General features: G+C 47.4%; 1 protein-coding gene across 1 annotated transcript in view; it reads left to right on the top strand.

Annotated features, from left to right (window-relative positions):
- The window catches only part of LOC146339305 (uncharacterized), a 235057-nt gene that overhangs the window by 188477 nt on the left and 33638 nt on the right, over nucleotides 1-12942 (top strand). Inside the window, 1 exon segment of the mRNA XM_084811682.1 lies at nucleotides 1792-1854. Within this exon segment, the coding sequence (XP_084667808.1) occupies nucleotides 1792-1854 (63 nt within the window).

The raw sequence follows: 12942 nt of genomic DNA, 5'->3' as shown, positions 1-12942 counted from the left end.
TTGCTGAAACCCCTTTCCAATGCAGCATTCATTGCAGAGAAACATGGCCCTTTAAATGTGCCTGCACAATACATGGTGCCATACCATTTACGATGCTACTCCCCCCGGAATCCTCCCTGGCCAGCTCCGCTCCGCGGCGACTCTGCAGAGCCACCAGCCAGCTCCGTCCGCTGCCAGACTGCCGGTCTTCAGACGCAAATGGCATCCGGCGTGGCAGATGCTATTTGCGTCCCTGCCTTTTGTCGTGATAGGCTATGTAAAGATTTACGTAGTCTATCACGGCAAAGAGCAGGGATGCAAATGGCGTAGCAGATGCCATTTGCATCCGAAGATAGTCAGCAGTGGACGGGACAGGTGGCAGTGGCCGGCAGTGACCAGCCGGCAGCAGGTAGGATCCGGCCCATGTGGATTCCCCCAGGTGGCGGAGGTGAGTCTTTTGTTCTGCCACAGACTCCGGGGCCCGGATTCTTAGAATCTGGCCTCACTGGAGACCGTGGCGGAATTCTCCGCCATCCCTAGCTTAACCCTTCCCCTACCTGCTTCTTTTCCACTGCAACACATGCAACCTGCAGGGTCCCAGATGCATGTTTGTGAGGATAAACATTTGTCTGGAATAGAATAGAGGGGAAAGGTCATTTTGTGGTGGGGAGTTGGAGAGGAGAAAGTGGTGGGTGGGGAAGGATTAAGCACACCTCCCCTCCATCATGTCTTTGCTTCAAATCATAGAATCAAAGAATAATAGGGTTGGAAGGGGACTTCAAGACCATCGAGTCCAACCCACTGCTTAATGCAAGAATCCAAGTCAAAGCATCACTGACAGATGGCTATCCAGCAGCCTTGTCTTCAATGCCTCCAGTGTGGGAGAGCCCACCACCTCCCTAGGTCATGGGTTCCATTGTCGTATTGCTCTAACAGTCAGGAAGTTTTTCCTGATGTTCAGCCGGAATCTGGCTTCCTGTCGCTTGAGCCCATTATTCCGTGTCCTGCACTCTGAGATGATCGAGAAGAGATCCTGACCTTCCACTCTGGGACAACCTTTCAAGTACTTGAATGGCGCTATCCTATCTCCCCTCAGTCTTCTCTTCTCAAGGCTAAACATGCCCAGTTCTTTCAGTCTGTCCTCATAGGGCTTTGTTTCCAGTCCCCTGATCATCTTTGTTGCCCTCCTCTGAACCCTCTCCAGTTTGTCTGCATCCTTCTTAAAGTGTGGTGCCCAGAATTGAACACAGGACTCAAGATGAGGCCTAACCAGTGCTGAGTAACTAGTACTTCACATGATTTGGAAGCTATACTTCTATTAAAGCAGCCCAAAAGAGTATTTGCCTTTTTTGCAGCCACATCACATTGTTGGCTCATGTTCAGCTTGTGATCGACAACAATTCCAAGATCATTCTCGCTTGTAGTGTTGTTGAGCCACGTATCCCCCATCTTGTAACTGAGCATTTGGTTTCTTTTTCCTAGGTGCAGATCTTGGCATTTATCCCTATTAAATGTCATTCTGTTGTTTTCTGCCCAGCGCTCCAGCCTTTCTAGAACTCTTTGAATTTTGTTTCTGTCTTCCAGGGTATTAGCTATCCCACCCAATTGTGTGTCATCTGCAAATTTGATAAGCAAATCACCAAATCACTCCACCCCCAACGTTTCTTTTCCTTAGAAGAAACAATGTTAGACATTTTAATGCACACATTGATCTGTAACATGTAGTTTGGTCTGTATGCCCCTGCTCCTGGGGTACTTTGTTTCCATGAGTTTATTCCAGATTGCTTACTGTGATCTTTGGGCTTCACTTAGGGTGAACGTGGAGCGTCTGGCACTGATGGACTCAAGGGAATTTTGGGGCAGAAAGGAGAAAAGGTTAGTGCCCTCAAAATCATGTTGTGAAAGGTTATTTAATCCTTCAACATCAATCAGTCACATGTAACAATATTATGTACCAAGGCTGAAATACAGGTATCCTTTTCGCATGGCAAATGTCGTCTTTCTCCTTGTGAGGGCTATCTCATTTGGTCTTTGTTTTGTAATAATATGTTTAATCCTTGTTTGTGTTAAAAGTTCTCCACCCCACCCCACCCCCAGCCCCACTTTCTTTTCCTAAGGAATCAAAAACCTTGTGAAAATAGGAGAGAGATTTGTTCCACTGACTCCCCCACCTACAATTAAGAGTTGCCACCACCTTTGCATACCTTGTAGGGACTGTCAGGTTTAGAGAACTTTGTCTATTAAGAAATTGGGTTTTTTTTAATGGACAGAATTTCTGCATATTCTCCATTTGTCTAAGCAAACTGTAGTTTCAGAAACACAGGGTAGAGTTTTGGGGTTGCTTGCAGGGAGGATAAAATGGCTTCGAGAACAGCAGAGCCAGGACCCACCTTCTCAGACATAGGACCCACCTTTTAGCCCAAATACATTGCCCATATATGGTAATCCTTTTACCACCTTGGGTCTGGCTGCAACCCAGTAGAGCGTCCCAACCAACCAGCTGAAGACCAGTGTTCCGGAAGTACGTAAAAAAGCAACTGCAAGGATTTTTCATTTGAAGTCAGTTGTAAGGGTAAATTATTTTGTGGCAATGTTTAGGGATGTGCGAAGGCACCCCAGCTCAAGTTCTCCGGGTGCCCGCTGAAACACCACCCCCGCTTGCTCCCCCCCGAGACCCACAAGCACCCGCCATTTTGCTGCCTTTTTTTCTGCATAAACAAGGGAGTTTACAAAATGAGCATATTTAAATCTGTGCAGTCCGGGGGCCAGGAAAGCTTAATATGTGCAGTATTATTCAAGTCACGTTCTTCCCCGCTCTGCAAACTGAAACGGTCATGTAGGATGGATCACAAGCAGTTACAATGGCCATTATGAAGCTGCCTTATGCTGAGTTAGGCCATCAGTCCAACTTGCCCAGTATTGCCTACACAAGGGGTGTTGAGACTCTTTCAGCCCAAGGGTTGGATTCTATTTCGGGAAAGCTCTTGGGGTCACATTCCAGTGGCGGGCAGGGCCAAAGGCAAAAGGGCGGGGCCAAAGATGCCAGCATGTTCTAGTTTAAAGCTCTTACCGCTAGTAACCAAGCTTTCGGAGAGGCGTTTCGACTTTTTAGAATGGAGAAAACACTGCACAAAAGCCAGGACACCACTGAATGATCAGTCGGGGGTAAGAGAGTGGGGCCAGGAGAAGGGGCATGGCCCGACCGGGATCTGAGCAGGGGCAAATTTGGCCCCTGGGCATGAGGTTCTACACCTCTGGTCTACTCTGATTGGCAGGAGCTCCCCAGAGTCTCAGGCACAGAGCGGTTTTCCCCATCACCTTTTAACTGGAGATGCTGGGGATTAAACCTGGGACCTCCTGCATGCACCTACCACTGAGCTACAGCCCTGCCCCACCAGGCCTTAGTTAACAATGTACTGAGTCACAATAAAATGCTAGATGTTGCACTGATTTCTATCCCATAGACGCAGTGAATGGCTGGCTATAGCTCCGTGGTCGAGCCCCGGCTTTGCATGCAGAAGGCCCCCAACTCAATCCCCGGCATCTCCGGGTAGGGCTGGAAAACCCTGCCTGGAGCCCTGGAGAGCTGCTGCCCATCAGCATCAACAATACTGGGCTAGATGGACCAAGGGGCTGACTCAGTGTAAGGCAGCTTCCTCTGTTCCTATATTTCTGAGGGGTTCATCACATGGATCTTTCATCCCGCTGTTGAGATGGCTCTCTCTCGGAAGTTTGCAGGCTCTTTAGATGATGCCGTGACCCTCCAGGGTGTCTCCTGCCATTTCCTCCAGCTTATCTCGTGTTTTCCCCAAACGCAAAAAAAAGTGGCACTTTTTCCTGCCCACGGAAGAGGAGCGCCATGACCTCCCCGTGAAATTCTCCAATAGCGGAAGAAGCTACTGTGTCTGCCTGCTGTGGGCATTTGTTTTCAGTTGTTGGAGGTGTGGTCAGGATGAGATTTGACAGGCGTGAGGGCAAGAAACGCCTGCTGATTGCGTCTCCTGCCTCTGCATTTCTCAATCGGAGGGAGAAGGGGGGAAATGCCTCCCTGCAACGAAGGGAGACACATCTGATCCCCCACCAAGCACAAAAGCAGCGTCCTCTGTCATTTCAGAGCACCCTATTAAGTTCAGTGGGGCTTACTCCCAAGTAAGTGTGCCAAGGGTTGCAGACTTACAGGGCGATCTTATTTCTACTCAGAAGTAAATCCCACTGCATTCAATGCAGCTTACTCCCACATAAGTGTGCCAAGGGTTGCAGACTTACAGCACAATCTTACATTTTATGTCTACTCAGGAGTAAGTCAGAGGTTTCCTGGGGCTGCAAGAAAACGGTACAGCAGAAGTTGAGCTAGGGAAACCAGACTCCCCTGCCCCCCCCCCCTTTGCATATATGCCAGGGAGGGAGGGAGGCACTCCCTCAGTTCCAACCACCTGGCTGCTGTGTAAAGGAGCCTGTCCTAATCCTGCAAAGAAACCGAAAGCAGGAAGCTCTGGAAAGGATGTGGGGTTTTGCGGGGGTTTTTGCTTAATGTAGAAACACCCTATGTTCCTACTGCCTAGAATTTGCCAGATTAAATGATGAAAAATTCACCTGCTACTTGCCACCAGGTTGTTAACCGGTGGTCTATAATTTTTATGAATTATGTATATTTGGGAAAGAAAACACATCAAAAGGCAAGGCTTCAATCATTTCCATCTTCAGTGTTAAAATTAGCATTTTATGGGGAAATAAATGGGCACATACCTGATAGACAGAGTGCCTGAGGAACTATGGACAGAGGTCCGTAACATTGTCCAGGAGGCAGCAACTCAATCCATCCCAAAGAAAAAGAAATGCAAGAAAGCAAAGTGGCTGTCTGATGAGGCTTTACAAGTAGCTGAGGAAAGAAGGGAAGCAAAAAGCAAGGGAGAAAGGGGAAGATATACCCAACTGAATGCAGAGTTCCAGAGAATAGCAAGGAGAGACAAGAAGGCCTTCTTAAATGAACAATGCAAAGAAATGGAGGAAAACAACAGAATGGGAAAGACTAGAGATCTCTTCAAGAAAATCGGAGATCTCAAGGGAATGTTTTGTGCAAAGACGGGCATGATCAAGGACAAAGAAGGCAGGGACCTAACAGAAGCAGATGAGATTAAGAAGAGGTGGAAAGAATACACAGAAGGACTATACAGGAAAGATCTGAATGTCCCTGATAGCCATGATAGTGCGGTCACTGAACTTGAGCCGGACATCCTAGAGAGTGAAGTCAAGTGGGCCTTAGGAAGCATTACTAACAGCAAAGCTAGCGGAGATGACAGTATTCCAGCTGAGCTATTTAAGATCCTAAAAGATGATGCTGTTAAAGTGCTGCACTCAATATGCCAACAAATTTGGAACACTCAACAATGGCCACAAGACTGGAAAAGGTCAGTTTACATTCCAATTCCAAAGAAGGGCAATGCCAAAGAGTGTTCAAACTACCGTACAATTGCACTCATTTCACATGCCAGCAAGGTTATGCTCAAAATCCTACAAGCTAGGCTTCAGCAGCATATGAACCGAGAACTACCGGAAGTACAAGCTGGGTTTCGAAGAGGCAGAAGAACTAGAGATCAAATTGCCAACATTCACTGGATCATGGAGAAAGCAAGAGAATTCCAGAAAAACATCTATTTCTGCTTCATTGAGTATGCTAAAGCCTTTGATTGTGTGGATCACAACAAACTGTGGCAAATTCTTAAAGAGTTGGGAGTACCAGACCAACTTACCTGTCTCCTGAGAAACCTGTACGAGGGTCAAGAAGCAACAGTAAGAACCGGGCATGGAACAACCGAGTGGTTCAAAATTGGGAAAGGAGTACGACAAGGCTGCATATTGTCGCCCTGCTTATTTAATTTATATGCAGAGTACATCATGAGAAACGCCAGGTTGGATGAATCACAGGTTGGAATTAAGATTGCCGGGAGAATTATCAACAACCTCAGATACGCAGATGATACCACCCTAATGGCAGAAAGTGAAGAGGATCTAAAGAGCCTCTTGTTGAGGGTGAAAGTGGAGAGTGCAAAAGCTGGTTTGAAACTCAACATTAAAAAAACAAAGATTATGGCATCTGGCCCTATCACTCCCTGGCATATAGAAGGGGAAGAAATGGAAGCAGTGACAGATTTTATTTTCTTGGGCTCCAAGACCACCGCAGACGGTGACTGTAGCCATGAAATTAAAAGACGCTTGCTCCTTGGGAGGAAAGCTATGGCAAACCTAGACAGCATAGTAAGAAGCAGAGACTTCACCTTGCCAACAAGGGTCCGCATAATCAAAGCTATGGTTTTCCCAGTAGTAATGTATGGCTGTGAGAGCTGGACTATAAGGAAGGCTGAGCGCCGAAGAATTGATGCTTTCGAACTGTGGTGCTGGAGAAGACTCTTACGAGTCCCCTGGACTGCAAGGAGGTCAAATCAGTCCATCCTAAAGGAAATCAACCCTGACTGCTCATTGGAAGGACAGATCCTGAAGCTGAAGCTCAAATATTTTGGCCACCTAATGCGAAGAGAAAACTCCCTGGAAAAGCCCCTGATGCTGGGAAAGACTGAAGGCAAAAGGAGAAGGGGACGGCAGAGGATGAGATGGCTAGATAGCAACAGCGATGCAATGAATATGGACTTGAGCACACTGTGGGAGAGAGCGCAGGACAGGAAGGCCTGGCATGCTATGGTCCATGGGGTTACAAAGAGTCGGACATGACTGAACGACTGAACAACAACAAATGGGCACATAGCATTCCTGTGCCTCCGATCTGTACTGGGTGTGAAGCTCCGATTGGCTGCAATGGGGGCTTTTCTCCAATTGCAAATAGCAGGTCCAAGGAGGCCCAGTTCCAAGTGGGACTGTGATGGGTGCAAAGGGTTAAAGCTCCCTCTACCCACAGCAAAGTCCCAATCTAGCTTGCACACCTACCCACCTATACTGGTTCTTTGTTTTTAAAACCAACAAGCATGCAAGGCCAAACATAGTGAATAACATTACGTCTCATTTGGCCCTGAGTGGTGCTGCTATCAGAGCTTTGCAGAATGAAATAGTGACTCTGTAAATCAGATGAAAGAGAGATAGGACATTTATAAAAATAATGGCATCGCTCACCACCACGGAGATGAAATGAAATCATATTTGCTCCTTGTCTATAATGCAGTGGCTAGAAAGAACCCAACCCAATTTCTACAGTGCGGCGTACTGAGACACAAGGTTAGGATAATTTAAATGCCAAATAGCGAGGGAAAGTAAAGTGACATAATTTCTGCCTTTCGTAGCCAGTATGGCAGTTTTTACTCTGCAGGGCCAAGGAAAGTAAATTTACTGCTTGAGGCCGGAAATGGAAAAGAGGTCTCCCACAACACGTCCTATGTAAGCCATACATGAACGCTCAAATTACATGTTAATTATGTTGCATGTAGCTGCATGTTCTCTTTATTTTTTACTCTACTGTAAGTGTGTGCAACCCTGGCTAGGATTGGAACCACAGTGCACAGTGGAACCTTCCCTGCAACCATTTGTTTCCCCAGATCCCCCCACCCCACCCGATCAGAGGTAAATAAAAGGGGAGAAAGCCTCCATAGGTAAATAAGATAAGGGAAGAAGAGCCCTGCTGGATCAGACCAAGGGTCCATCTAGTACAAGCAGGACACAAGTGTGACAGCACCCCGCTGCCCATGTTCCCCAGCAACTAGTGTACATAGGCACACTGCCTCTGGTACTGGAGGCAGCACATAGCCATCAGGAGTGGTAGCCATTGATCGCCTCCTCCTCCAGGAATTTGTCCAACCCCCTTTTAAAACCGTCCAAAGTGGCAGCCATCACTGCATCTTGTGGTAGCGAATTCCAGAGTTTAATTCTGCGCTGTGTGACAAAGGGCTTCCTTTTGTCTGTCCTGGACCTCCCACCAATCAGCTTCATGGGAGGACCTGTTGGGTTTTAGTATTTTGAGAGAGGGAGAAAAATGTCTCCGTATCCACGTTCTCCACGCCAGGCATAATTCTGTAGACCTCTATCATGGGTCCCCTTTCCTTCCTTTTTCCCAAGCTAAATAGTCTCCCAGCTGTTGTAACCTTCCCTCACAGGGGAGATGCCCCAGCCCCTCGATCATTTTAGTTGCCCTTTTCTACAACTAGTTGCCAAAGGAGACTCCCCCCCACTTGTAACCCCTCCTGGTGGGATTGGGGGAAGCTAACAGGAAGGGTGACGTTTTCATCCTCCCCTCCTGGTGCATTGTGGTCCCAATCCAAATCAGGGTCATGTGCACTTACAGTAGAGTAAAAATCAAAGCATGGTCAGCGACACACTACGTACTGTGTGTTTGACCCTCGGTGTATGCTACAATTAAAGGCTAATGCTCATGACTGAACAGAGCCCGGGTATAAGCTTGTCAGTGATATCTGCCGTGGGTCTAATAGCAGCTTCTTCGGGGCTAACTGGATTGGGGAAATTGTCCAGGGGAGGGTTACAACACCCTTCCCTGCACCCCAGTTCTGAGTGATTTCAGCGCTCCGCCCTCTGCACAGCTGCTTTCAAGTAAAAACTGAGAAGGTTGGGAAAGAATCACAGACCACCTGCACCTCTCATCTGCTTTGGCCTTCATTCCTTCCCCTCTCACTGTCTCCCTTCCAGCTGCCTTGCATAACTCTCCCCCCAGGACTGCGCTCAGGGCACCTGCCCTATTGGAATATAACAGCTGCTGTGCTCACAACAGCTCCCCTACCTTAACAGACTGTTGACTCCTTGGGAAATGTGTCCTTCCACCAGTATAATGAAAAAGGAAGTTTCAGTTTAACTGTATCGTGCACTGCAAGAAAAAGGTGGAGCCATGAAGCTTCGACTTCCCCCTGCCCCTTGCTCTGGCTGCACAGTGATCCAAGAAAATGCGGGATTTTCAGAATGCAACATGGATTGTTTTGCTGCAAGGATTCAGTAGTTTCTGCCCCTAAATCAGGGGTGGGCAACTTGTGGCCCTCTAGATGTGTTGGCCTACAATTGACCATGCTAGCTAGGGCTGATAGGAGTTGCAGGCCAAAACATCTGGAAGGCCACATGTTACCCACGATTGCATTAAAAAATACAGAGGAATGGAACGAGGAGCTCCTTTTGCCTCGCCTTCTGCGATTACAAAAATTGTATCCATTGTGTGACCTCTCCACAGTATTTTATCATATATAGAAACACCTAAAATATATGGCCCCAGAATCCCTTTTTACCAACAAAAAGAAAACAGAATGTTCTCAAGAGCTCTGTCCTTCCAATTTTCTAGACTAGCCTTCCCTGACCTGGTGCCCACCAAATGCTTTGGACTTCAACTCCCAGCATCCCCAGCCAGCATGGCTAATGGTCAGGAATGCTAGGAGTCGTAGACCAAAACATCTGGAGGACACCAGGTTGACGACAGCTGCTCTACACAAACAGAACTCTGGAGATGGAAAGTCAGCTTTCCCCAGGTGTCCAAAGATGTCTCAGGAAGTGATAAGACTGGCCATCATTACTGAGCGACCAAAGCTTTTCAATTGGCCATTTTGTTTTCCACAACAAAGGCCATCATATTTACTTCTATTAAACTGTGGACACTGCTTGTCTGTGCCACAGAAAGGGCCCTCCCGGTTGCATGCCACACAAAAAAAGGTGTTGGTGTTGGGGAAACACGTACATCATAAAAGGCTACGTTTAAATATAATAATGCAATTTTTTAAAATGCCATATTTGAGCAGCTGGGAAAACATGAGCGGAATCAGCAAGGCAATGAAGCAGTTGTATTACACAGTAAACAGCTTTTCAGGTGAGGGGAATTAACCAGAATTGAAGTTTGGGTGCATTTGTTTTGTAAGGAATGAAACATGGAACCAAATCATGGCTTCCTTTGCCTCCACCACAGGGACAGACCAATGTGAATGTAGCGAACGGATAGCGTCACGAATGGGTGAGGTCTTTAATCATGAAAGTGGGTGGAATCATGAAATGAAAAAATACTGCTTGCACATCCCTAGTGAAGACATGCTGGAAAACGACAGGCTTCAGCAAATGATGGAAAGCTCACGAGGAAGGGGCCCACAAGCCTCCTGGCTTCCGGAGTTTCATAGGCTGGGCACTGCAGCTGTCAAGGGCTCCTTGGAGGGCTCTCTCAGTCTAATCCAGTAGCCAAGTCCAGACACAGACAAAGGGATTCTTTTCAAAGCTTTATTCTTCTTTTACAACTTAATAACTCTACAGGTAGCAACTAGATCTGAGCAGCAGCATCCCTATGCCCTAAGTTGGAACAGTTGGTCCCCGTTTGAAAGGCAATTACTGGCAGACCCCTGAATATAAGGACTAGGGAGAATCCCTCCCCTTTTCCCTTGGATCCTCTGGGCGCAACCGTTCTTTGAGCGCGAACCATTTGGCGCCACTGTCTGCATCTGCGCTGCGCATCCCCCCCCAGTCTGCTATCTGTGCTGAGTCACTCCCTGGACTGCTTTCTAAAGTAGGAATGTGGTTGGGAGGAATCTCCGTCAGCTGTTGGTCCTGGGAAAAAAGGAGCGCGCTCCTCTCGCGAAGGAGTGACTGCTCTTCCTCAGCATCAGAACTACTCTGGGATTCTATGGGCTCAGTGTCCACCCTGACAGCAGCTACGATGCACGCGTCCCGCATTCCCACCACCCGTATTTCCGATGGTGACCAGACACAGAGCAGCACTGTCCCTCTGAGCAGTAGTGGGCAGCGACGATCGTGTTGGAGCAGGCACACCTTTGAAGGCTGCCGTCCCAACAGTTTAAGGCAGGGGTGTGTTGAACCTCTTTCAGGCCAATGGCTGGACTCCATTTTGGAGAAGCTCTTCAGGCCTCCTTCTAGTAGTACGCTGATGGCAAGAGGGCAGGGCCAAATCACCGAAACTGCCAGCATCTTTCTACCAAAAGCTCTTAGTAACTAAGGCTCAGGAGAGGAAATTCAGCATTTTAGAATGGGGGAAAACCTGCAAAAACCTTTTACCAGCTTTGGCTGGTTCGCCAACTGCGGCTTCCCCTGGACAGGGGCTGAATCGACACATAGCAGTTATACCATTATCATACCATTATCATAACTATTGGTACACATGACACCAATGGACACCAATCGTTGTGATAACGGTATGATAACGGTATAACTGCTATGTGTCGATTCAGCCAGGGTGGGGAGGTAGCTCGGCCACAGTGGTCCAGGTGCTAGTAACCTCAAGACTGGATTACTGCAATGGCCTCTCTGTGGGGCTGCCCTTGAGGCTGGTCCAAAGCTGGAGCTAGTGCAGAACACAGCCGCTCGGCTGTTGTCAGGAGCTGCCCTTTTTCAGCGTTCAACCCCTTTGCTGAGGGAACTGCACTGGCTGCCTATTTGCTACCGGGCCAGGTTTAAGGTTTTGGTACTAGTGTACAAAGCCCTAAACAACTTGGGACCAGGATACCTGAGAGAGCGCCTCCTTCTTTACCAACCTGCCCAGTCACTGAGGTCATCGGAGGGCATGTCCCTGGTGCTTCCACATGGACCTCTGGCTCAGCTGGGGTCCACCAGGAGAAGAGCCTTCAGTGTGGCAGCCCCCTGTCTTTGGAACTCCCTGCCCATGGAGGTCATGCAGGCACCAACACTGTGTTGTTTCCAGCACCTCTTAAAAACAGCACCCTTCTTTAATTGGCCAGTTACGGTTTTTATTGGAATGGTGTTTTTTTAAACAAGTATAATTTTAATGTGGTGTTTTAACCTTTTATTCTTTTACTGTTTTATCTTTTGTGTTCACCAGTCCAAAATCTGTTCTAGATATGCAGCAGTATATAAATATTGCAAATAAATAAATAAATAAAAGCCAGAAAACCACCAAATGGGGCTTGGGGGAAAGGGATCCGGGGAACCCGGAAGGGTTGTTTTTAGGCTCCCGGGCTGCCCAGATTTGAGCCCCAGACCTGAGGTTCTGCAACCTTGATTTAGGACTTGTGAATCTGGATGTTCCATGTGAGAAATGAGGATGACCACTGTAACACAGGATCAGTTGGACTGCAAGTCGAGAGAGGCAAAGACAAGACAAGACTCTTCCTGTTTCCTTGCTAATAGCTCTAGTCATTCCACTTTTTCAATCACTCTGTTTTGCACAGCCTGGTTTTTTTTGGTACTAATTACATCGAGAGTCACTGGGGGTCACTTCTACAAAATAGGGAATCCGGCATTTTCGAGCCCGGGGAATTCATCCCATCAATCAACTCCAGGATCTCCCATCTTAATCAGCCAACGCTCTACAGCCCACTTGGTTCGGCGATTCATCTCCTTTTCCCCGGAGAGTTGCTGGGTACTGTCAGCATCTTTTAACACTGAGCTTCTTTCACTAGATGGATAGACCTCTTATTTATAGATCCAAGAAAACAAGCACACTTGGAGAGCATGACTTATTCAGCTTGACAAAGAGGAAGTTAAACAAGGCCCAATTTAATCATCACCCTTCTTAAATAATCTGCGCAAGTAAATTGCATCAGATGCTTCAACCTTGGTATACTAACAAAGGCATTACGAAGTCCAGGGGCTGAAACTCAGGATAAGTTTTTTTACATATATGAATTCTAGTGCTGGACTAAGTATTTGGCCCAGTGATGTTCAAATATTTCAGGAGAGGGGAATGCGTCCCAAAAATTAATCTTAAAGATTAATCTTTGGGGGGACAGAAACATTTAAAGAAGACCTGGGGGGGACATTTTTGCTCCCCTGCACACACCCGCCTTGCAGGCTGCAGCCCTCCCCCCCCCGCGCTTAAAAAATCAAACGAATTTCTAAAGTGGCATCCCAAGCAGCTACAGAGTGCTAAAAGGGCCAAAATTAGCTTGTTTTCAAGTAACTTCTGAACCCTAAAAGGGTTTTTTAAAAGCTTTAAATTGGCCACTCTGGATGCTCTTTTGGTTTTTTGGTTTTCGTTTCAGTTGGGGGAGTAGCAGGGAACAGCTGGGTCAGCAT

Source organism: Heloderma suspectum, chromosome 7 (assembly GCF_057233095.1).
Source record: "Heloderma suspectum isolate Gila_16-S chromosome 7, 16-S_ref, whole genome shotgun sequence".
Lineage (NCBI taxonomy): Eukaryota > Metazoa > Chordata > Lepidosauria > Squamata > Helodermatidae > Heloderma > Heloderma suspectum.
The sequence above is the reverse complement of the archived record's forward strand: the minus strand, read 5'-3'. Positions and strand labels throughout refer to the sequence as shown.